Below are 24,604 nucleotides of genomic sequence, written 5' to 3' on the forward strand. Positions count from 1 at the left end.
ATGGATATAATGTTCTGTCTGCATGTATGCCTGCAGGCCAGAAGAGAGGGCACCAGATCTCATTACAGATGGTTGTGAGCCACCATGTGGTTGCTGGGATTTGAACTCAGGACCTCTTGAAGAACAGGCAATGCTCTTAACCGCTGAGCCATATCTCCAGCCCCCATAACCATCTTCTTAAAAATGTGTCAATTACAGTTCACTGTGGCATCTCACATTTGAAATCCCAGCACTTGGAAGCTAAGACAGGAGGATCACCATGAGTTCCAGGCTAGCCTGGGCTACACAGTAAGACCCTATCTTAAAAACATAACAAACAAACAAACAAACAAACAAAAAAACCCAACAAATTAAAAACATGCCAATACCTTCAAAGTTGTGTGGCCATCAGCAAGACCAAGACTACTTTCCTCGTCTCGTTGTGCGAACAGCATCCTTAGTTTTGTTTTGTTTGAGACAAGGTCTCTAACCCTCGGGGACCTCCACCTTACTTCATGACTTTGGACTTCTCATCCTCTCCTCTCTGCGTCCCTTGCTGGGGTTGCAGGTGTGCAGCACCATGCCTGGTGTCTGCAGTGCTGAGGACTGGACCCGGAGCCCCACGTCCGCCAGGCGAGCATTGTAGCCACTGCCGCATTCTCAGCCCACATCCTTAGTTTCCGTCCCAGGTCTCCCTCTTCCCGGCCCTTGCCCCCCACTAATTTCTGTGTCCCCGTTTCCTGTTGTGGATATGGGCTCATGTAACATGTGACTCTTCGGGGTTTTTTTGTTTTATTACTATTTTTAATTAATTAATTAATTATACAGTGCTCTGTCTGCATGTATGCTTGCAGGCCAGAAGAGGGCACCAGATCTCATTACAGATGATTGTGAGCCACCATGTGGTTGCTGGGAATTGAACTCAGGACCTCTCTCTGGAAGAGCAGTCAGCCATCTCTCCAGCCCCCATTACTATTTTTTAAGGTTTATTTTGTGTGTATGAGTATTTTATATGTGTGTAGCATGTATGTGCCTGGTGCTCAAGGAGGTCAGAGGAGGACATCAGATCTCCTGGCCTGGAGTTACAGCTGGATGTGAACCAGCACGTGGGTGATGGAAATCAAATGTGGGCCCTTGGCAAGAGCAAATGTTCCCAACCATTGGGGTCATCTATCCACCCCTTCATCATCATCATCGTCATCATCGTCATCATCATCATTTCTGTTGCTTACGTGTATACCTGCGTGAGTGCCAGAGCAGTCCAGAGGAAGGTGTCAGTCCCCTAGAGCTGAAGTTAAAGCGGTTGTGAGTCATCTGACATGGGTGCTAAGAACTGAACTTGGGTCCTCTCCAGCCCCCACATGTACCTATGCGATGGGCTTCCTTCTCTCGGTGAGTTCGCAGGGTTCACCCTCGGGGCATGAATTAGTTGTTCCCATAGTTTTCGTGGCCCAGTAATTCTCCGCAGCTGTGGCTACGCACTACCTCGCTGTCTCTTCGTCAGCTGGAGCACATTTGGCTCGTTTCCACCTTGGGGCAACTATGAATGGATGGATGGCTCTTCTCAGAACCTTTGCTCTGTGTGGGTGTGTTTGTTTCAGGCCGCTTGGCATATGCCAGGACTGGAACTGCTGGCTCATCCGGTAACTATGCTTTCCGAGGAATTGTCAGTGTTTCCTAACCGAAAGAAAATGCGTTCCCATCATATGAAAAAAAAAAACCGTAAGTAAAACGCCTTTCTTTCCAAGGTGAACCTTCATTTCGTTACACATTAACATGTGTGTGCAAATGCCATATACACATTAATCTATGTATTTTAATCTGCATGACGTTGACTATATATCACATCCAAGATGTCAGAAACAGGAAAGTCAGACCTGACAGCACTAGTTGGGAGGTGAAGACAGAAGGATTTCAAGTTCAAGGTCAGCCTGGGCTATGAAGTGAGTTCAAGGCTAGCCTGGACTACATAGTAAACCATGTCTTATAAAAATCAAAGCAGAGTTTTGCTCAGAAGTGGAGGACTTGTGCCTGAGGGGTTTATCATCAGTGCCAGAGAAAAAAGAGCAGAAAGGAAGAAGAGAGAAAGGTCAGGCACTGGTGCGTGTCGTTAAACCCAGAACTCGGGAGGTGGAGGCAGATCGATCTCTGTGAGTTCCGGGCCAGCCTGCTCTACAAAGTGAGGTCCCAGGACAGCCAGAGAGGGCTACACAGAGAAACCCTGTCTTGAAGAACCAAAAGCAAACAAACAAAAACTATTACATCAGCTTCAGATTTGCTCTCCAGTGATGACATCACTAAGGCACCAGGTCTCCGCTGCAGGCTAGGAAGACGGATAGATTTTATTTCTGTAAACTATCTGTTGAAAAGAAGGTACCCCGAAACCAAACAAGCTACAAGTTCATTTCCATTCCTCTTTTTTCCAGGTAGCTGAAGCCTCGTGCAGTCTAACATTCCCATTGAACAACACTGGAGCCTCTGTTTCACAGCCCAGAGACACCTCAGAAGAAAAGCCTGTGTTTGGATAACAAGCTATCTCTCTCTCTCTCTGTCTGGTGAACCAGAGTGGCTCTGTGCTTGTGGAGTAGTTCCCCAGGCATACAAGTGCACAGGCCCATTCGTTTTCCTTATTCTCCCTGTCCCAGGACCCAGTTCCAGGGGTGCTGTTTCCTTAACAAGGGTCTGGCCAGGGTGATGAACTTGCTTCAGCAGACCACCTTACACAGTTCCCTGAACTTTTCCCAGCTGTGCAGCCATTCTGCTTGTGTAAGAAGCCAACCTGTGTTGTAGATGTCTCAACCCCCTTCATGGTCCTAGGGATCGTCTTTCTGGAAAGATGATCAATATTACTCAGTGTTACTACTGCAGTTCTATTTTTTTTAACACTGGATTTCAGGGGCCATCATCTTTTCGATACTGGCACCTCATGATATTGTGTCACCTCAGCCCAACCCCACCTCCACACTGACCAACCAAGACCATGAGGTGTTGACCCTGTCCCCAGGACCAGCAGGCTATAATATCTTGGATGTCAGGCCAGACCTCCCCCATTCAGCCACAGAAACTATATATCTGTCTTTATTTTCTTTCAGCCTTACTGAACTGTGACTGACATTGAAAATTGCATATTTTTAAGGTGTGCAATGCAATGTTTTGGTATATATTATAAAACAATTGCCACAATCAAGCTCATTTGCCTTCCTATCATTTCTCATACTTGCCAATTTCTGGTTGGGATGAGAAAATGGAGGGTCTATTCCTTGGCAAATCCCACTCACACAGTCCGTCTTACTAACTGGAGTCACCTGCTGTGCCTTTGCCTTTCAGAGCTGACTCTCCTGGGAATTATCCGACCCAGTCTCGCTGATTCCACTTAGTGTGCAGTTAGTGAGTCCCACTTCACTAAGGTTGAATAATAATAAACAAAATATTAAGAATAATAAAATTCCCCATCACATTTTATTTATCTACTCACTTGTCAACTAGGCATTTAAATTGTCCCTGTATTTTGACTACTGTGAATAATGTTGTGCTGAGCATGGCAGTGGAAAAATATACTTCCAAATCTGGCTTATTGACTTTGGATGCAGGCCCAGTAGAACTGCTGGATGTTTTATTTTTGAGGAGCCTTCATACTATTTATACCCCAGTGACAATGAATAAGAGCTCTCATTTCTTCACGTCCTTAAAAACATTTCCCTCTTGAGTTCTTTGATAATGGTCACCCTTTCAGGGGTGAGCTGACGTTTCATTGTGGCTTGGGTTTGTATCTTCCTGTTGTTGGTGAAGTTTTGCTGGTTCTCATATCCCTGTTGGCCATTTGTAGGTTGCTACGGTGGTTTGCCCCCTCCAGCACTCCTGTGAAATGGATTGCCACAGGAGGTTGGCTTTTGAACTCTGCACCATTCTCCTTGTCCCATTTCATCCCTTAGTTACTCTGCAGGGCAATCTAGATGATTCCAGGCTGTTAACACACTCTACTGCTGTGGCCTCTTTTGCTCCTCTCAGTTGACTAAGTTTCAGTTTCCAGTTATCAAGTTTCTAATTCCCAAGATGTCTGGATTTTTTCAGAGCTTCTAATCACAGCTGTGGGAGTATACAGGTCTGTCGGCCCTACTAGCTGTTTCTTCCACTATGAATGTAACCTGTGGAAATGGGTGTTTTTTTTTTTCCACAGCATCCATGTTCCTCGAATGCTGGGCTTCTCTTGATAGTGAGCTTGCTATTGCATTTGAGGCAGATCCCTTGTTAGCCTCGGTGGACTCCTTGAAGGATGGAGGGGGCTGACATATAGCTACAATATGTACAGTGTTTGGCTCCGTTTCTTTCCCAGTTGCCCTTTTCAGATGCAACCAACAATTATCTTCTCTTTCAAAATGTGTCCCACTTCCTCTTTTATCAAGCCACAAAAGTTGTTTTTCAGCTTTTGGCTGGCTCCAAGCCACCATTTCCTGACCCTACTTCCTCCTTACACAGAAAAAAATCTTGTGCTGTAATTTTTTTTTCCCTCACCCTACGTCGATTCTTTGATTAGCAACTGGGGTGTGGATTTGGTGGTTGGACTTGGACCAGTGAGGAACAGCCCAGGTTCCCTTTTACATCAGGGATAAAACCAGAAAGACTCCCCCAACCCCGCCTTGTGTCACCACCTTTGTGGGTAACAACTCTTGTGCAGAAGTGTAAGGACACAGACAAAATACTTTCGTAGTGTCTTCCTTCTTTGCAACCTCATAAATATTTCTAACTCTGTGATTAAAAAAAAAAAAAAAACCCCGACCAAAGCAACTTATGTGAGGAAGGGCTTAATTTAGCCCACAGTTGTGGGTTACAGGTCATCATTTCCAGGGAGTCAAGAGTAGAACTTGAGACAGCTGGTCCAAATGTGCCCATGGTCAGGAAGCAGATCGCTGAGTGCCTTTTTGCACGCATGCGTGGCGGGGGCGGGGGCAGGGGTGGGGCACTCTGCTTTTCAGTCTAGGGACCCAGCTCATGAAATGGTGCCACCCGCATTCAAAGTAGGTTCCCAATGCAATTAACCGAGTTAGGAAAATTCCTCACAGGCCGGCCGACAGGCCAACCTCAAGTAGACACTCCCACACTGAGACTCCCTTCCCAGGCGATTCCAGATTCTGCACGAAGATGACTTAAATCTATCATCGCAGTGGTTGCTGGGTAAAGGAAGTCACACACGACTTTCGGCTTTCGGATGCACAGGCTTCCTGTCCCCAAACAGCAATCACCAGGCTGCAAGCTTTGCCTGGCTTCTCTGACCCAAGTTTTCACTTTTTCCTTGCTCCTGCCCCTGGGCAGACCTCCAAGACTCACAGTTTGGCCTGAGGCTCACATCTCTAACCTCTTCTGGCCACCAGCTTATAAAACTGGGTGTAAAGAGTCGTTCATGCTGCTCATCCTTGCAGGAACCCCCTCATCCATAGTCAGCAAGCTCACTGCTTCAGTAAGTAGACTTAGGGGGTGGCTTCTTGGGTCCATCATCAGTGCCCTGTTGTGAGAATTTTTTTTCTAACACAAAGGACTCTAACGCCTGGGAAGGACTCATAGCTCCTGAATTTTCCTCTTCACACAAATTAATCCATCTGGTTGGATTATGAAGTTTAATTTCCACAAATGGGATGGAACATGGCCACCACCTACATCATAGATAAAAGATGGGATCCGTGTTGGCCCGGTATGTTACTAGCCTGTCTTGGACACTGATGCACCCTTTTTACAAAAATAATCACCTTGCTGCGATATTCTCACTTTCTGTCCATGTGTTCTCTTTCGAAACACCAGATTATTTCTAACATTAACTGTGGTGAAGACATGAAAAGCTTCATGTCAGTCTTCAGTTTGATCCACTTATTTTCTATGTTTTATCTAAGTGCCTGGTTCCTGAGGCGTTTCCTACAGACTTCTGTGAAACACAGAAATTTGTTTAGATCATTCCCAGCAGTTTATAACTGGGAGAACAGAAGGGAGCAACTACCTCTGCCTGGTGGCCTGATGAAAAGAATTGATTCAGGAACTAGCTTTCTGTAGGGAGTCAGGGAAAAGGGTTCATGGTATAAACTGCAATTTTATCCCACTTAGGGTGGAGGCTCTAAGCTTAGGTGTGTGTGTGTGTGTGTGTGTGTGTGTGTGTGTGTGTGTGTGTGTGTGTTGCTGGAAATTGAATGCAGAGCCTTGACATGTGAAGCAAGCACTCTTCCACTGAGCTACATCCACAGCCCTCCTTTAATTCCTAGACCTTTAACATTCTTTAACCTCCTGAATTAAAGTATTTGTCTAGTAAACCTAACAGCTGGGCTCTATCAAGGACTGTTTCGAGCAACCAATGATGCCATAAACATAAGCCATGCTTTCATTTATTTCCAGCTCTCACATATGAAAACAAGTATCTCTTTAGACAATATGGTTTGGCAGCTCTGAAGAATAAAGCACATCCACTCAAAGGTTTAGTGTTCTTGCTATCCTATTGTCCTCAATGGTGTGTGTGTGTGTGTGTGTGTGTGTGTGTGTGTGTGTGTGTGTGTGTGAACTCTGTAGAGTCAGGCTCCCCTGCTACATGCCACCAACTGAACTCTCAGTAGATAGCTTACTGGCCAGCTAATGATGGTGCAGAGATTTTTAAACACTGCTTTCACCTAGTAAGTGCCTACACTTTGCCAAGGGACTCTGGGGCTGAGGCACCTTCAGTCCTTAGGCAGTTTACAGGTATATTTTAGCCTTCACCTCCTTTTTACACAAGGCCTCAAGATCAGCCAGAATTGAGAGACTGGGGATTCTTCCAGGCCTTATCTGAGCATGTGCAAGCCTTGTAGATCCTTAGGAACACAGCAGAAATTCCCAAAATCCTCTACAGAAATCTTATCTCTCAGAGGCTCCTTTCAACCTTTTGGTCCCCCAGTATCAGTTTAAATAATATAAACTAATTGTGGTAATACTTTGTTTATGATCTAACAAATAAAGCTTGCCTGAAGATCAGAGTGCAAAGCTAGCCACACTAGTTAGCCATAGAGGCCAGGCAGTGGTGGTACACACCTTTAGTCCCAGCTTCCAGGAGACAGGCAGATGATGGATCTCTGTGAGTTCAAGGCCACCCTGAGTGACACAAAATCAATCCAGTCTAAAAGAGAAACAGAGCTCACGCAAAGGTGATCCCAGCACTTGGGCTCACATGCCTTTAATCCCAGCACTAGGGAGGTGGAGACAGGAATGGTAAGTCTGGACAGAGAGAGGAATGTAAGGCCGGAGGAGACAGGAGCTCAATGCAATCTGAGGGGCCACAGTCTGAGCAATCAGTCTGAGGAGGCAGGCAGCCAGGCTGAAGCAGTCTGAGGAAGAGTCAATCTGGAGATGCAGTCTGCGGACAGCACCGCCCCTTTGGTCTGAGTATTGGCAGAGGTAAGAACTCTCTAGTGACTGGTCACTCTGCTTCTCTCATCTTCCAGCTTTCTCCCCTAATATCTGACTCTGAGTTTTTATTATTAATACTGATTAGAATTTGTGCTACAACTAACTTACAATTAACATTTGACAAATGTGCTGGGGATAGGGGTTCCTCCATAGAGTGAGTCCCAGGTTGTGGCTTCTTGGCCATTAATACCTGCTTTCTGTCAGTGTCAGACCTTCCTGACGTCCCCAGAACCTAGGCTGGCAAGGGCAAGGTCTGGTGGAGACCGGAAAGCTGGGAGCGTTGCCCCAATCCCTGCTATGTTCAGTGATAGAACCCATGGACCTGGGTGCCCAAAGCCCCATGCAGTCCTTACCGTAAGATCAGTGTGGTCAGGGAGGGCAGAATGACAGCATGTCCCCAAATGTCTTAACCAGTTCAGAGTGCCACCTCCTCCCACTGAGTATGAATGGAGACAATCAATACAAAAACAAACTTTATTTTGCTATCTCACAAATCAACAGGGAAATCACCACAACACATGTCCTGGCTTCTGGTGCCTCTGCCAGACACAAACCCATCCCTTCATACCCTCAGCTGTAGCATGAGGACTCAGGCTGCCCCTACTACACTGGGGACTTGCCAACGTGGCCAGAAAGATTTCTCTTTGTCATATCAACTTCCTCCAAACTTCTGGCTGGGGAAAGAGTCTCTGAGCATCCCTCACGGCTAACAAGGGTTGGTGACCCGAGATCAGGCTTGGTGACCCGTGACCGTGCTTGCTGACCCATGTCCAGAGAGAGGCTTCTCCTGTCTCAGAGCCAGGTCCTGTCTGCCACCCACTGCAGGAAGCTCTCTCTTCAGGAGCCTTCTCCAGTCTTCAGTGAAGGTTCTAGAGCCACCTCCTCAATCTGCCAGCGGCACATGGGGCACCTGGCCGTGTCTTTGAAGATGTGCCAGGCACAGGAGCTACAGAAGTGTGAGTGGCCACAGGGAATGAGGCGGGTGTTGGCGGTGTTGTGGAAGCAGATGACACACTCCTCTCCCGGTGTGACTGGGAAAGGAGACAGTTTGGGTCAGGGACACACATAGGGTAGGCCACCTACCTACTCACGCTGTTAGCACAGGGCAGGAAAGCATTTTAGTGGCTAGCTAGAGTGATGGCTCAGTTGGTAAAGTGCCCGCTTGGTCTGGGTTGAGTCCCCAGAGCTCACGTGAAAGGACAAGCATGTGCTGGGGAGGTGGAGACAGAAGAGTCCCGGGAACTTCCTGTCTAGCCAGTCTAGTCAATCAGTGAGCCCCGGGTTCAGTGAGAGAGCCTGTATCAAAAGCCAAGGTGGAGGATGATGGAGAAAACACCTGAGCTCTGACTCTGGACTCCACACAACGCACGCACGCACGATGCACTCACGCACTCATTCATGCACTCACTCAAGCACTCACGCACTCACTCAAGCACTCACGACTGGGGATACAGTTCAGCTGGTAGAGTGCTTGTTTGGCATGCCCCTGTATTTGATTTCCATTTCCAGCACTGGATAAAACCAGTAGTGCTAGCTGGGTGGTGGTGGCCCCCACCATTAATCCCAACACTTGGGAGGCAGAAACAGGTAGATCTCTGTAAATTCCAGGCCAGCCTATTCTACAGAGCTAGTCCCAGGACAGCAAGATGATGCAGAGAAATCTTCTCTCAAGAAATAAACAAAAGCAAAAAGAAAGAAAGAAAGAAAGAAAGAAAGAAAGAAAGAAAGAAAGAATGAGATTAAACTAGGTCGTGATCCCAGCATTTGAAAGAGTGTTTAGAGTAAATGTGAGGCTAGATTAGGCCACAGGAGACTGTTTCAGAGGGGGGGGCAGGTTTCTTCATGAATATAATTGGGAATGATCTAAAAGGCAGGAACATCACATTGATCTAGCCGGCAGTAAATGGTGGGAAAGATGGCTTTGAACAGTCAGATTTCCCAGCCACTCCACTCGGTGCTGGGATCCCTGGACAGGACATGCACTCACCTTCAGACACTGGTACAGCCTCTCCGTTGATGATCCAGGCATCAGCTTTGGGATCTAAGGCAGAAAGGGAGGTTGAGGGCCAGCACATCAACTCCAAGAATCCACATGTACGCATACGTGCATGCATGCTACCCTTCAAACCCAGTGAGAGCTCTCCCATCTTGTTTTTTGTTTGTTTGTTTGTTTGTTTTGTTTTTTGTTTTTTTGCTTTTCACCTGCGTATGGATGAACTTCTACTCAAGCAGCAAGGTCCCACCCAAATGCTTTCTCCTTTGTGAGACGCTAGCAGCCTTCTAATATTACTTAGGGCACTGGTCATATCTTACCATTCTTTAGGACAAGGCTAAGGCTTTTTTGCCCATTTCGAGTCTCCAGTGCCCATCCTTACATTTGGCCATGGGCTGATGGCATACTGAGCACGAAGGAATGAACGGTTCTACCAGGGCCTCTAGACAGGTGCGTGAAGCCACCTGGAATTCTGTCTCCACGCCATACCCTCCAGAACCACAGTGCTTGGGACCCCAAGGATTGTCTCACCCAGCAGCTCAATGGCTTTCGTGGTCCCGTACACATCCATCACTGCCCAGAGCGGGGCGCCCTGGACCTGCACGTCTTTGCGCAGCAAGAGGGGACGGCCAGCGTTGACTTTTGCGTAGAGCCAGCCTCTACGGTTCACCCAGAAGCAGACCACATTCCCTGCACGAACGAAGCCCTCTGGAAGCAGCGCTGCCCACGTGGGGCTCTGCTCTTCTAGGTCGGGGCACACGAAGGGCGGCAGGCAGGATGCGGCCACATGTCCAGGGTCCAGGCGCGTGAAGCCCACGCGGAGGCCACCGCACCAGCCGTCCTCTTGTCGCAGCACGCGCAGCGCTACACGCTCACCGGGCCACACTGGCCGATGGCTGAACACGATGCCATCATGAAACGTGGAGAGCCTATGTGCTGTGCTCCGCTGGTCATCCAGATGCACCTGTGTGCCGGTAGCATCCCCGTGGAAACTAAGGACCTCGCGGGGCACCTCATTGTCTGTGGGGCAGAGCGAGCAGCCTGTCAGTGGGGGCTCATTCTAACCCACGGGCTCCCCAGAAAATGACCAACATCTTAGGCTACTATGGCCTCCTCCTAGGAACCATCTGGAGCCATCCCCACTCCCCAAACCACCTCAAGTCTCACCCCACAAGCACCAAGGACCTGCTAAAAACCCAATGGGCAGTCCACTCTACCTGCCTGGGTCTGTTAACCTCCCCTGTCCACGGCTCCAGTCGCCACTTCTACCTGGCATGAAAAGAACCTATATCTGCACTAGCTCTGTCTAAACCCAGCCCTGAGCCATGGTTACTACTGGAATTGAATTAAAAAAGCAACTTGTTTGGTGTGGTGGAGCTGTAATTCCAGCATTGAGGAGGTGATGGCAAGTTCCAGGCCAGCCTGGGCTACAGAGACAGGGAACTATTGCTAAACAAAACAAAACTAAACACCTAAGCAATTGAACTTAAATGAGGTTTATTGGGTTTTTTGTTGTTGTTGTTGATGTTATCATTGTTGTTTGTTTTTTGTTTTTGTTTTTGTTTTTTTTTTTTGAGACAGGGTTTCTCTGAGTAGCCCTGGCTGTCCTGGAACTCACTCTGTAGATCAGATTGGCCTCAAACTCACAAAGATTCACCTGCCTCTGCCTCCTGAGTGTTGGGATTAAAGGCTTACGCCACCACCGCCCAGTTGAGGTTTTATTGTTTTATTTTTTTAACACTTACTTCTTTATTGGGTGCACAAATACCAGGATGCATTGGGTGGAGGTCAGAGGACACCCCTGCAGGAATCAATTCTCTCCTACCTTGTGGGTTCAGGGACTGAACTAAGGCCATTCAGCTTGTCGGCAAGCACCTCTGCTGGCTGAGATCTCACCAGCCCCTAGATGAGATGGAATACTCATGCATTCTCAAGTACCTAGCCTGGAGGGGCAGAGCTTGCTGACTTGGTCATGCCCTGGCAGGTGGCCCACGGTGGCCGTGCCTTCCTCCACCTCTCCAACCTCCTTTCCCCACAGGTGAGCTGCATCAGGCCCTGTCCCCTGCCCCTCAAGGTGACTTTCTGGTCCTGGGAGAGAGGGGAACACAGCCGTTTCCCACAGGACAGGGGTGCAAGTTGAGAAGGGTCTATGGACATGTCTATGTTCAGCCAAGGCCTTAAGTGGGCTCCGGAACCAGGGGGCTTCTTGCACAAAGGCATTTGGCAGACTGGAGGCGAAGTTCCCTGCAGGGCAGCCCTTCTTCTCTGCCCAGGCTCCAAGAGAGCAGGAGACCTGATCACAGAGACTGGCCTTTCCTCTCTAAGTGGGGGTGAGGAGAGGAAGCCAGCTGATTGCTGACTGAAAAAGAAAGATGAACTCAATCTGAACTCGAGCCAGGCCCCGGAGAGACCCCATCCCCCACCAGCTCGCCGTCTCCAGCTCTACTAGCAGATCACAGGCCTGCTTGCACAACCAGACGTAGGGCTGAGGACTCCTAGTGCTACCACCAGAGCCCACCCCACCCCCACTCAGCAGCGTCACAGCCACCACGATGTGAAGGACTCGAGAGAAGCCCAGGGATAGACTTGATGAGGGACCTGAACAATAATCCTGGACAAGAGAGGATGCTGGAGACAGTCGCCTGCAACCCTGCTGCCAAAAGAAGGCTTACTCTCCTGAGAGCCGCACGCTAGAAGTCTGGCCCACCACAAGAGCAGAAATAGAGCCAAGTTGGAACCCCAGCCTCGGTGGGAAGGGCTCATATCCCCTTTGGGTCTGAGATCTTTGAACTGCTCATCTCAAAATGGTGGGCAGTCCTCCCTGGCTATGGGCAGAGAGCTCACCTCGTCATGTGACATCCCCAGGGGCATTGAGGACTAGTGGAAGGACTGTCCTAGGAGAGAGAGAAGGTTCACTGCCCCACCTACTTTCTAGAGGAGAAGCAGGAGTCTGGCCGGGGAGGAGGGGGTCAGTTCAGGAGGAAGGGCGCTGCCCTAGGAATGGCCTCCGAGGGGTACAAGAGTCCCTTGGCACTCTAGGAAAAGGAAGCCTTGGCCTGCTTGGCAGTTTGAGTGGGCAAAACCTGACTGCAATTCAGGAGCCTTCGCAGTGGGCTATGTTCCCAGGTCCTGTGTTACAGGGGGGGCTGGGGGACACACTGCTGCCTCCATGGGTCCCGAGGTGACCAGGGCCCTTGAGCCACCTCTCCTCAACTGTATCCCTACCTTCAGTGGCCTCTGGGCATCTCCCTGAGTGTGGCTCTCAGCCGGTGTCACCACAGGCAAGCAACAGGGGGCCCCTTGAGGCTTGGTCTCTCTCTACACTCCCTCTCCAGGATGGCTTCTGTTGGCTAATCACTGGGCACGACCTAGGCTGAGCAGGGCTGACAGCCACCCTCACCCAGCGAGTCTATCAAAGACCTTCAGGACTTTGCCCCCGACAGGGGCTCCACCTTCACTTTGCAATGAGCTCTGTTTCCTGACTTCAGAGCTGGGCCCCAGTGGCACTGAAGGCGTGGACACCGTCTGCATCCTGCCTCGCTTCTTCCACAGAGTCTTGTGGGAACCCTCCCACCCTTTGACTGAGCAACCAGACAGACCCCACTGGGTCAGGGAGGGGCCGAAGTGGGCACGAGCTGAACACAGCTCCTTCATTGGGTCTGTCCCAGGTGGCAGGGCTGGCTCAGGGTTGCCGAGAGGCTGTCGTCCTTGTTCTAGGCCCATTTTCAGGTCAGATCCTGGGGCTCCGTGGGACACAGCAAGTGGAGGACCCTCTTCAATGACCCCACCTTTGTGTGCTCCCCACTGCTGTAGGGGAGGGGCCTTGCTGGCCTGGACTGTACTGCTAGGAAGGTTGGGATACACAAGTCATGTCCTTAGGGACAGATGAAGGCAAATTACAGCCTCTACAAGCAACACTCTGGGAATTTTAGGAATGGATGATCAGCTGCCTGCTCCGTGATGACCGCCCAACTGTCAGCATCTTCAGTACCACCCCTCCGGTCCCCGAGGCTTTTGGGGTTCCACGCACCCATTCAGCCCTTTGCAGCCTCCTGTTCCCCCTGCATCCTGTAGGGAGGCACTCAGAGCTTGTGGGAGAGGGGGGAACAGGCTCAGGAAAGATCTCTTCCAGTCCTCCCAGTCCCAAAGAGACTGTTTACTCAGACACACACACACACACACACACACACACACACACACACACACCTGCACCTGTTACACTACATCCCTTTTGGCATTACTGCCCTGCCTTGAATCCAAACACAGCTGCCACAGCAGAGGTGGCTCAGGGTGTGGCTGTCCACCGAGTGAGCCTTGGGTGCTTGCCATGGGGCCCTAAGCAGGGGTTCTGCTCCAAGGTGCATGGTCCCAGTCTCTATGCTAAAACCTGGACTGTTGTCTCCTGCCCACTCACCCAGGTCCTTCCACGAAGGGACACCGTGACCACAGGCACAGGTAAGTGTCCCAGAGAGACTTCCTGTCTCACTACTATTTAGACTTCTGAATTTGAAGCCCAAAAGGCCATCAGGTTGGGTACCATTGTCCCCAACCTTCAGATGACAAAATAATTTGCCCCTGGTTCCATCTTTTATTTGGCAAAACTGAAATCCCTCATTTTCTACCAGATGTCCTAAGCTCTACCTTTCTACCCACCCCAATCCTGTTTCTCTCTTTGTATTCAGTTCCTGGATAAACACTGGTTACAGACAGCGGGTGGGGGAAAGGGGTGTTTCTCTCAGCAGCCATCTTGGACCTGAGTCACCCAACTTCTGCTTGGTTCCTGGGAAGACCGGAAGGAAGCTCACTCCCTTGTGCAGGTCAGACCTTGGAAGAAACCCATTCTAGATGATGATCACCTCAAGGTCTCCATTCTCCCCTTTCCAGACCTCCCACCCGTAGTCCCTGCAGTCTGGACTCCACAAGTGAGCTCAAGGCAAAAAGGAAGTCTACTCACTGGCCTCAGGGCTGAGGCGGGCACCCATTATCCTCGGCTCCTCCTGGGGCACAAGTCCTTGGGTCTAGAGATGCTTGTGAAGGCCAGTGGTAAGGTTTTCAAGACTCTGATGGTTCCCCTTTTATAGGCTGGAGATCACCTTACAGGGTTGATGATTAATGAGATGCTCTCACGCATGACGATATCCGGGACTTTCCCCTTGATGTCTTGTGGCTCACAGGAGACCTGCTGCAGCAGGCTGCCCTGGGAAAAGGAAGCAGGGACTGTGACTGGGACTGTAGCATAGAGTTCTTTCTCTTTGACTTCTATTCAGCCCTTATCTGTGAATTATAATCACCCACAGCATGGTAGTAAACCCCTGTGCCCTCCTCCAGCCCTGTGCAAAGACGCTGGTGCCCCTGATCTGGAGTGAGACCTGGGCCTCGGAAGTTTCAAAGAGCATGCAGGAAGTCCGATATGCAGGCAGCATGGTTCACCATGGCAACCCCACATACAGCAGGTGTGCAGCACTGCTAAAGCAGGTTAAACTGAATGAACTAAATCCTGGGACCTGTGCAGTTGAGCCTGCCTGGGTGGCAAGGTTGGTTTAGAGGCTTACAAATACTCTGCATGCTCCCATCACACACCACCACCAGCCTGAGTCCCTCTTGAGACTCCTGACCAAGGCCACAATCAGTAACTTCTTCGGAACTTTACAGAAATGAATTGTTCCAGGCGGTGGTGGTGCACGCCTTTAATCCCAGCACTTGGGAAGCAGAAGCATGCAGATTTGTGTATGTTCTGGGCCATCCTGGTCTACAGAGTGAGTTTTGGGACAGCCAAGGCTGCACAGAGAAACCCTGTCTCAAAGAAAAATAGCGAGAGAAAGGAAGGAAGGGAGAGATGGAGGTAGGGAGGGAGGGAGGGAGGGAGGGAGGGAGGATGAATAGTCCTCAGTACGTCCCTGGGTCACCTGTAAATGGCAGTGCCCTTGAGTGAGGAGGGACATGGAGACTTGGAGACCCAAATTGTGTCTGCTGTGTTACCTTTTGCAGATCACTTCCTCTTCTTTAGCTCTGGTGTCCAAGGTATAAAATAGGGAACCAGGAGGCACTGGTCTGAGGACCTCTTCCAGTCAGCATGCGGTGCCTAAGAGAGAAGAAGAGGCAAGAGGAAGGTGGGTGACATCAGTCGAGCCCTGGTTACATCAGATATTGCTGTAACCCCTGGACTTTTCTTCTTCCTGACACACCCTCGCTGGGCACCCTTTGTCTCTGCACTTAATATATGACTTCTGCCAAGGCCAAAGAGTGAGCCCCAATCACTGGAGCCGGAGGCCTGTGAATACTAAAAACTGCAGTTGGCCCAATGCCCTGGCTGGCCCAATCTGAGAGGCTCAGGCTCCTGGCACCTCCTGGCAGGCACACCAGTCTCCAGGCAGGGCAGGCTGCTCCTCCCTTGCTGGGCTTTATCTGTGGCACTGGCTGCCTTGAATGGCTGCCCAAGGCTGGAACCGAGAGTTCCTTCTTGATAAACCACATTCCCTGTCACAGGTATGTGCGGCGCCTTACCAAGGTGCTGGCTCTGGGACTTTAGCCTTTATAGAAAATTACTGGGTTAGCTGTCCACCTGTAGGCAGGCCGTGTGGCCCCACAGGCAGGACCTGTAGCCTGCGCTGGCCAGCAGCCAGGAGGTGGGAAAGGCAGGCTAGCCCAGACACCCACATCCAGGTGAATTTAGCTACTACATTGATGAGGCTCGGTACAGCCATTCCAAACAGGTTCCCTACATTTGGGAAGCGGCAGAAACAGAAGGGCCCTCAGTTACTTGTACCCTACCTTTCTCCCATGAAGCCAGCTGTGAGCCCTTCAGTCCATCTTACCACTGACATCAGGGCAGGGGAGAACCTGAACGACTGCTCTTGCTAGGCCCCGCCCAGCTCATCACCATTCGTTCACACCCATCATTGCCCCAATATTCTTCACTATAATCGTATAATAGTCACTCCTGGGCTCAGCTTCAAACCAGCGTACAAACACACAGACTTCCTCCTTCTCTAGGTCTTTCTTTTTTAAAAAAAAAAAAAACAAGGTCCTATATAACCTAAGCCTTGCCTTGAACTCACTACACATCTGAGGATAACCATAAACTCCCAATCCTCCTGCCTCCACTCTCCAATTCTTGGGGGTCTAAACTGGGACTCAGAGACTGGTAAGATGGCTTTTTGGGTAGAGACATGTGTTGCCTACCTGACCACCCAAGTTCAATCCCAGGGACTTCCATGGTGGATGGAGAGAAATGACTGTCACAAGTTGTCCTCTGACCTTCACATATGTGTCATGGCATGGGCATATCCACACCCACAAAAACCAAAAACAAATGAGCTTCTAATTTAAAAAATAACACACACACACACACACACACACACACACACACACACACACACACACCAGGGCTTCATACCTGCTAGACAAACTACCCTACTGACTTAGCTACATTCCCAGACCTGTGTCTTCATTTTTCTTCTTTTAAAATACTTTTTAAATTTATTCTTTGGCAGTTTCACACATGCATATAGTGTACTTTTCAACCTTAATTTTATTATGTATATTGTATGTGTCTGTATGTAGCTACACCTGAATATGTGATATGTGAGGTGTCCTTGGAGGCTTGGAGCTGGACTTACAGGCAGTTGTGAGCCCTGACGACATGTGTGTCCTCTGGAGGATCAGTAAGCCCATGTATGATGTATTTTGATTATAATAACCCCGTCCCTCCCTTGTTCCCTCCTACCCCATCTGGACCCTTTCTTCTTCCCAACAAATCCCTCTCCAGCTTCCATTCCTTTTTTTTTTTTATGACCCACTGAGTTTAATTAAGCTTGCCTGCCTGTAGATGCACGCATGTGTGTGGGGTTACTGAATGGATCTCAGGCAACTTTTTAGTGGTTACACCCTGAGCGAAGCTGCTTCCCCGTCCCTCAGTGATTACCAAGAACCCCTCAGCTTAGTGTGGGTCCTTGTGTGCTCCTCCTCCATCTGGGCTTTTATTTCTGGAAGGCTCCAGGTATCATAAAACTTTACATCCATACTAAATGCTTGCGCTTTGCCGCAGAGGTGCCGGAGAACTCTTTGCCCCGGTCGAGTTGTGCAGTCAGCTGAGGCGCCCATCAACAGAGGAGGGAAAGGTGTGTATGGGCAGTGCAGTTTTAACCAACCATAAAGAACGGAGTTATGTCCTTTGCAGGGAAATGGTCAGAACTGGAGATCATGTTAAATGAGCTGAGCCAGGCTCAGAAAGATGAACGTCATCGGTTTTCTCTCCTATACAGAATGCACATTTTAGAAAGTAAGACCCATAGTGCTAGGAGACGTAGCTCAGTGATACGGTGCTTACCCAGCATGCATGAGGTCCTGGGTTCAGTCCCTGGGAGCGGCAAAGGAAGGAAGGAACACTTGAAGGCACAAGGGACCCTTTGTGGGTAGAGCTTTGTGGACCTGAGACAGATTTCAGTCCTTATCCCAGGCTGGATTGGAAGTCAAAGCAATCTTCCTGTCTCAGTCTCCAAAGTTCTGGGGTCACAGGCGTGAGCCACCATGCTCAGCTACGAGGAACTCTTTGGAAAGAGGAAGGGGACCGATGGGGAAAAGAGAGCAGGAGCAGGCAATGGGGGTTAAATATCATCAAAGCACATTACAAATGGGTGTGAAAGTGGCATGGCGAAGTCATTGCTTTGTACGGTGAATATATGCTAAGGAGAAATGCATGTTCCTCCTCTTGCTGGTCTGTCTTATGTAGACAACTCCTACCTTCCCATACCTCCTAGACAGCTCTCATAGCCATTCCTGATGTAAGTCCAATACTGATGGTCCTTGGTGGGGGGAGGTCTTCAGAAAGGGTCTGTCTATCTGGAACCACTCCCATTTCACAGAAGGGGAAACTGAGGCACAAGGCACATAAACAGTTCCTGTTAGATGGCTCAGTGGGTAAAGGTGCTTGCTCGCCACATGACCCTGGCAACCAGAGCTCAATTTCTAGAACCCACACGAAGGAAGAAGGAGAGAACCAAGTCCAAAAGTTGCCCTCTGACCTACACACCCATAATATACATTGTATGTGTGCACACAGACTGATTTAAAAAAAAAGCTGAGTTCAAAGTCATCCTTCAACACACACAGACTAATTTAAAAAAAAAAACCGAGTTCGAAGTCATCCTTCAACACATGGCAAGTTTGAGGTCAGCTTGCCCTACATCAGATCTTGCCCCCGCCAGAAAAAAAAAGCTTCTGCCCTCACGCCCTCATGGCCGTGTTGCTGTGCCCTCTTCAGTGTCCCTTACTGGCTCTTTGTCAGTATTTAGCTGACTGAGCTGACACATAGTAGGAGTTTCACAAATTGCAGCTGACAGGCCACTTGAGTGCCCGCTGGAGGCCTCCCATGATGCCCTATGTGCCATCATCCCAGCAAAGCTGTTGCCTGGGAAGCCGTGCTCCCAGGGCAGGACAGGCTCTGTTCTACAGAGTAATACAGGGCATCCGAAAGAACTGCGACAGGGACTGGGGCGGCCTCTGCTGGCTATAGTCAGTATTGCAGGAAGCATGGAGGCCCTGTGAACCTACAAGCCCAGGATGGGGCCAGCAAATTGTCTGAGCACCTTCTGAGGTTTCCATGCCTCTTCCAGTCACCCTGAAGCTCGCCGATGCTTCCCTACCCAGGGCCAACTTGTCACCTCCTGGAGCCTCCCGGTGGCAGTGAGCCCTCAACTTGTCCAGTGCCCATCATTGCTCTTGTGTGGACCACCTCACAGATGCCTCCTTCTCTGAGAAGGAGTTGGACTGGTAAGCAAACTGCAGACTGCCTGAGGGCCCAGGCCTGTGTTCAGTCCAGCAGAGGCTGGAGCCCAGCGTGAACAGAGACACTGGTGGGCAGTCGAGCTCCATTGAGCCCAGCTATCAATGTTCTAGGTCCCCTGCGTCATCACGTAAGATAGTGGGGGGTCTGTAGTGCCAGAATGCTAGCTCATTAAACAACCAGGGCACAGAAGTGGCTAGCAAGAGTCTGTCAGGTGCAAGCAGGGTGGTATAATAGCCTCTTTGCTCATCTGAGGACCTACCAAGAGATTGGGAGGGTAAAGGTGTTTGTGACCATGCTTGATGACTTAAATCCAATCCCGGAACTCACACAGTCAAAGAAGAGAACCAACTCTCACAAGTTATCCTCTGATTGTCACATGTGCACTGTAACAATACACACACACACACACGTAAAGGTTGCCCATCTACAGCCTTGACGTGGGGCAGTGCATGCCTCGACAGAGGCAGAAGAATCATGACCACCCGGCCTTGTCTCATAAAGGGAGAGGAATTTCTCCCTCAGAGAATACATACAGACCTGTCATTGTTCCCTAAACGATATAGTCTAATAACTATTTGCATAGCATTTACATAGCATTGGGAATTCCAAAGCACTTACAGATGGTTTAAAGTTTGCCTTTCTCCCCCGGATACATACATAGGTTGAACATTAACACACATAGGTTAAATTTGAGAACTAGGGCTAGGAATATGACTCCTTTGGTGAAGGGCTTGGATAACACACAAAGACCTGGGTTCTGCCCCTGGCAATGTGAAAGTCAGACATGGTGGCATGTACCTGTGAACCCAGCCCTCGGGAAATGTCACAGGAAGCTGTGTTCAAGGCAATCCTGAGCTACATACCAAGTTTGAGGCCAGCCTGGGCTACAGGAGATGTTTCAAAAAGAAAAACAAGCTGTAAGTGGTGGTCATTGTGGATGATGATGACATCCACATGGATCCTAGAGACCACTAGTCTCCATAGAGACCAAGGGACCACTGTACTACTCTACAAAACAGTTTATCACTTCAAGACTGTGAGGTAGATGTCATGAAAGATCCAGAATATTCACTCACACATGCCTGCATGTTCATACACTGCTACACACACACACACACACACACACACACACACACACACACACACACACACAAACACACATACACAAAATTTAGGTACAACCACCCAGATACGAAAGTCAGGAGGAGGCTCCTCTGTAAGTATAGGGCTTGAGAAGTATCTGGAAGAGCTGGGGTGGCTGTTACATATCTCTGTGCACAGACAGAAAGTGCCACCACGTGAATTCCCAAAGGCCACATAATCTACATCTACCTTAATACATCCCTTCCATCCTGAAACTTCTGAATGAGCTCAGGGGAGCTCAAGAACAGCTTGGTCAGCACTGCCCCCTGGTGGTGACGAGAAGGACTGTGGGAATGGGTCCTGTAAACAAGGCTCCAAAGGTTCCCAGGTACTCAGCTTGTTCCATAAGCATTCTTATAACTCTGAGGGTCCACTGAGTCCTCCAAGCCAATAGCAAAAGTCCCCAGGCGTGTGTCAGTCAGCTGTTACTGGCAGTAAGGTCCAGGAGGGGTAGACCAAAGCATGCTGATAAAGCAGCCAGCCGCAGGGCTGGAGAATGGCCTGCAGTGCAGAATGCTCTCGCAGAGGGTTAGGTTCTCAGCACCCCTATGGAGGCTCACTACCACCTGTAACTCCAGCTCCAGGAGATCCAGCGCCCTCATCTGGCCTCGCTGGGTACCAAGCATGCACACAGTACAAAGACATGCACGCAGGCAAAACATTCATATGTGTAAAATTTTAAAAATAAATATTTCTTGTAAAAAAAATAGCCCGCTCGAGGCTGAGTCTGGCTCCCACTCACAGCCATTGCAGTACATTGAGCTCCATCCAGAGAGACAGCGCCCGGGCAAGCGCGAGCCGGACGGGCACTGGGCGACTCCTGTGCCTCGCGGACCAAAATCAACTAAACATGGGCAAAGGCGATCCTAAGAAGCCGAAAGGCAAAATGTCCTCATACGCATTCTTTGAAGAAGCACCCGGATGCTTCTGTCAACTTCTCAGAGTTCTCTAAGAAGTGCTCAGAAAGGTGGGAGACCATGTCTGCTAAAGAAAAGGGGGAAATTTGAAGACATGGCAAAGGCTGACAAAGCTCGTTATTAAAGAGAAATGAAAACCTACACCCCCCCCAAAGGGGAGACCAAAAAGAAGCTCAAGGACCCCAGTGCACCCAAGAGGCCTCCTTCGGCCTTCTTCTTGTTCTGTTCTGAGTATCGCCCAGAAATCAAAGGAGAACACCCTGGCTTGGCCACTGGTGATGTTGCAGAGAACTGGGAGAGATGCGGAACAGCACCGCTGCGGAGGACAGGCCGCCCTGCGGAAGGAAGGCTGCCACGCTGGAGGAGAGTATGGAAAGAAATTCCTGCTGCAGAGCGGAAGGACAACCGGATGCAGTGAAGGGGGGGGGGTCAAGACAGAAAAGAGCAAGAAAAAGAAGGAAGAGGAGGAGGAGGAGGAGGAGGGTGAAGAGGGTAAGGAAGAAGATGATGAAAAAGATGAGGATGAATGAGTTGATTTTTTGTTTTGGTTTGGTTTTCGAGGTTTTGTTTTTTTGTTTTTGTTTTTTTGTTTGTTTGTTTGTTTTTCGAGACAGGGTTTCTTTGTATTGTTTTGGAGGCTGTCCTGGAACTCACTCTGTAGACCAGGCTGACCTCTGCCTCCCGAGTGCTGGGATTGAAGGCATGAGCCACCAACGCCTGGCAAATAAGCTGGTTTTAGTGCAGTTTTTGTTTGTTTGTTTGTTTTTGTCGATAAAGCAATTAACCCCCCCCCTCCTCGGTACACACTCCTTTTAAAGAAAAAAATGAAATGTAAGGCCGTGTAAGACTTGCTTTTAAACTCTACAGTCTCTATTTTTGTGTAGTTAACACACTACCGAATGTGTCTTTAGATACCCTGTCCTGGTGGTAGTCACAATAGCCCCTCACCATGCCTGGTACAGTCTGGGGTTGTAAACTGGCATGGAGGTTTAAAGCCGGTCCCTGTTGGCACAAATTAGTTACATATGGGGATGGTAGTTTTTTTGTTTCGTTTTGTTTTGGGTGGTTTTTTTCATCTTCAGTTGTCTCTGATGCAGCTTATATGAAGATAATTGTTCTGTTAACGGAATACCACTCTGTAATTGCAAACAAAAAAAAAAAAACGCAGCTGGTTTGTTGACATTCTGAATGCTTCTAGATAAGTACAATTTTTTATTTAAAAAAAAAAAGTAGCCAGCTCTTAGTGAGGCCATGCAGATGCTCCCCTTCCCACCACCCCATAGAGAAAAAGACAGAGACAGAGAGATTTATTAAGCACCTAGTGTGTGCCAAGCATTGTCCTAATTCTGAGAAACCAGAGATTAAGGAAAACCCAGTTATTGTCCATGGCCCACTCAGTAAGCCTTGGTATTTAGCTAAGCACTATGAAATGGCCAAACGCAGTGCCGTGCGGGTTGTTATGTCTGGGGAATGGGCCCTGTGGTGGTGTGAATGAGAACGGACCCCACTGGCTCATAGATTTGAATGCTTGGTCACCAGGTGGTGGAACTGTTTGGGAAGGATTGGGAGGTGTGGCCTTGTTGGAGAAGGTGTGTCACTGGGGGTGGGCTTGAAGATTTTAAAGTCCCCCATCATCCCGGTGACATTTCTTTCTCTCCTTCCGCCTCTGACTTGTAGATAGCAGGTGAGCTGTCAGCTACGGCTCCAGCACCACACCTGCCTGCATCCATGCTCCCCACCCTGAAGGTCATGGACTCATCCCCTGAAACTGTAAGCAAGCCCTCCATTGAATGCTTCCTTTATAAACAAGTTGCCTTGACCTCGGTGTCTCTTCACAGCGATAGATCAGTAACTAAGACAGGTGGTGAAAATTTAGGGGTGGAACGGGTATTAAAGTCAAGTCCTTAAGGAGACTCAGGGTCTCAACGAGAAACAAAAGAGGCACTCTGGGAAGAAGAGAAAGCACGTGTCAAGTCACAGAAGCATCGTCATACGCGGGGCTGCATTCCTGTCTGTTGGGATTGGCATCATTCGAGTAGAATAAGCTGAAAGAATGAGATTTTTTAAAGTACTCACTTATCTTTCATACAAAATAAACTGAAGACAGTCAGTCTGGGTAGCAGTGAGAGCTACACAGTCTCAGAAGGGCCAGGCTACCTCCACCTTCTGCACCAGCTTTCTAGTACTTTCCACACTTCGGCCACTTCCTGAACCAAAAGAACTGCTGATGTTTGCCCATCGTCAAGCCTCTTGCTGGCCATTGCCTCAGTCATGAATCCTTAGACACCGCATCTACCATAGCAGAGCCTAGAGACCTCCCAATTGGCCCAATTTTTAGACGCATCAAAACCTCCTAACAGTGCCACCCCTAGCACATCAACCAGTGGGGAACAGGTAAGGAATCAACCTACAGCCTGGACAATAAATATATTTATTGGAAACAACCTTGCACATTACTAGAAGCCATACAACACTAAGGACAATTTTGTTTGCTTGTTTGTTTTCAGACAGGGTTTCACTACATAGCCTTGGCTGTCTTGGAACTCACTATGCAGATCAGGCTAGCCTCAAACTGACAGGCTAGCCTCCTATGGCCTTTGCCTCCCAAGTAAGTGCTGGGATTAAAAGTGAGCACCACCACATCCGGTGTGTGTGTGTGTGTGTGTGTGTGTGTGTGTGTGTGTGTGTGTGTGTTGTGTGTGTTAAGGCTAAAATAAACTTCCTGGTGTCAGACTCTAGAAGTTTGGACCAGCACCAGCTGAACTGGATTTCCTTCTCACCTCTCAGATGGGTTCTCTGCCAGCCTTAGCGTCTGCAGAGACCACACACACAAGGAGTTCAGCATCATCTCTAGCTACACAGCGAGTCTGAGATCAGTCCTAGGCTACATAAAACCCTGTCTCAAAAATCAAAAAAAATATTTTAAGTTAAAAGAATTAGGAAGGCTGGCCACAGTTTATTCTTGTAATTCTCTAACAGGAGACTAAAGCAAGAGGATGGTGAGTTCAAGGCCAGCCTGGGCTACATAGAAAGATCTATCTCAAAAAACAAAGACAAATAAAAAAGCAAGGAGGAAAAGGGCTACCTGCAGACAAAAACAAGGCCTATCATTGAAGATTCTCAATAAAAGAATTGCTATGGCTTATGGTACTGAGAAGAAGGAAAACAAACTCAGAAAATGTGCAAATAGTGCATGCCCCCAATTATCTTTCCCTGTCACAAATCATCCCAAAGTTACTCAAGTAAAAGACCAGTGATTCTATTTTTTAGTTAAATAAATTAAATGTATCGTTGCTACTTTTATTATTCCTTGGGGTTTTGGTTTTCTGAGACAGGTCTCATGTAGCCCAGGCTGGCCCTCAAACATGC

At 49.0% G+C, this 24,604-nt stretch overlaps 1 protein-coding gene and 2 long non-coding RNA genes across 4 annotated transcripts; 2 read left to right on the forward strand and 1 right to left on the reverse strand.

Moving 5' to 3' along the window:
- The first annotated feature begins 1,099 nt into the window (after positions 1-1,099).
- Positions 1,100-3,428, forward strand: LOC110341872. Its single transcript, XR_002383872.2, has 3 exons — positions 1,100-1,371; positions 1,581-1,701; positions 2,406-3,428. It is a non-coding gene; the product is annotated as an uncharacterized LOC110341872 (long non-coding RNA).
- A 1,758-nt stretch (positions 3,429-5,186) lies between these two features.
- LOC121133243 lies at positions 5,187-5,732 on the forward strand. Its single transcript, XR_005870032.1, has 2 exons — positions 5,187-5,434; positions 5,511-5,732. It is a non-coding gene; the product is annotated as an uncharacterized LOC121133243 (long non-coding RNA).
- Positions 5,733-7,855: 2,123 nt separating this feature from the next.
- Neurl3 (neuralized E3 ubiquitin protein ligase 3) lies at positions 7,856-16,178 on the reverse strand. 2 transcript variants are annotated; one of them, XM_040729469.1, is made up of 7 exons: positions 16,160-16,178; positions 15,368-15,470; positions 14,343-14,585; positions 11,214-11,290; positions 9,920-10,408; positions 9,383-9,436; positions 7,856-8,426 (listed from the first exon to the last, which is right to left on the reverse strand). In XM_040729469.1, exons 4-7 carry the CDS (start codon positions 11,242-11,244, stop codon positions 8,233-8,235), a joined length of 768 nt encoding a protein of 255 aa, XP_040585403.1. In that variant the 5' UTR covers positions 11,245-11,290; positions 14,343-14,585; positions 15,368-15,470; positions 16,160-16,178; the 3' UTR covers positions 7,856-8,232. The 2 variants fall into 2 exon arrangements, with proteins under 2 accessions (XP_040585403.1, XP_040585404.1); XM_040729470.1 differs by lacking the exons at positions 11,214-11,290; positions 16,160-16,178 and having other exon boundaries at positions 15,368-15,521.
- Positions 16,179-24,604: the final 8,426 nt, after the last annotated feature.

Source organism: Mesocricetus auratus, unplaced genomic scaffold (assembly GCF_017639785.1).
Source record: "Mesocricetus auratus isolate SY011 unplaced genomic scaffold, BCM_Maur_2.0 Super-Scaffold_100021, whole genome shotgun sequence".
NCBI classification, from domain to species: Eukaryota; Metazoa; Chordata; class Mammalia; order Rodentia; family Cricetidae; genus Mesocricetus; species Mesocricetus auratus.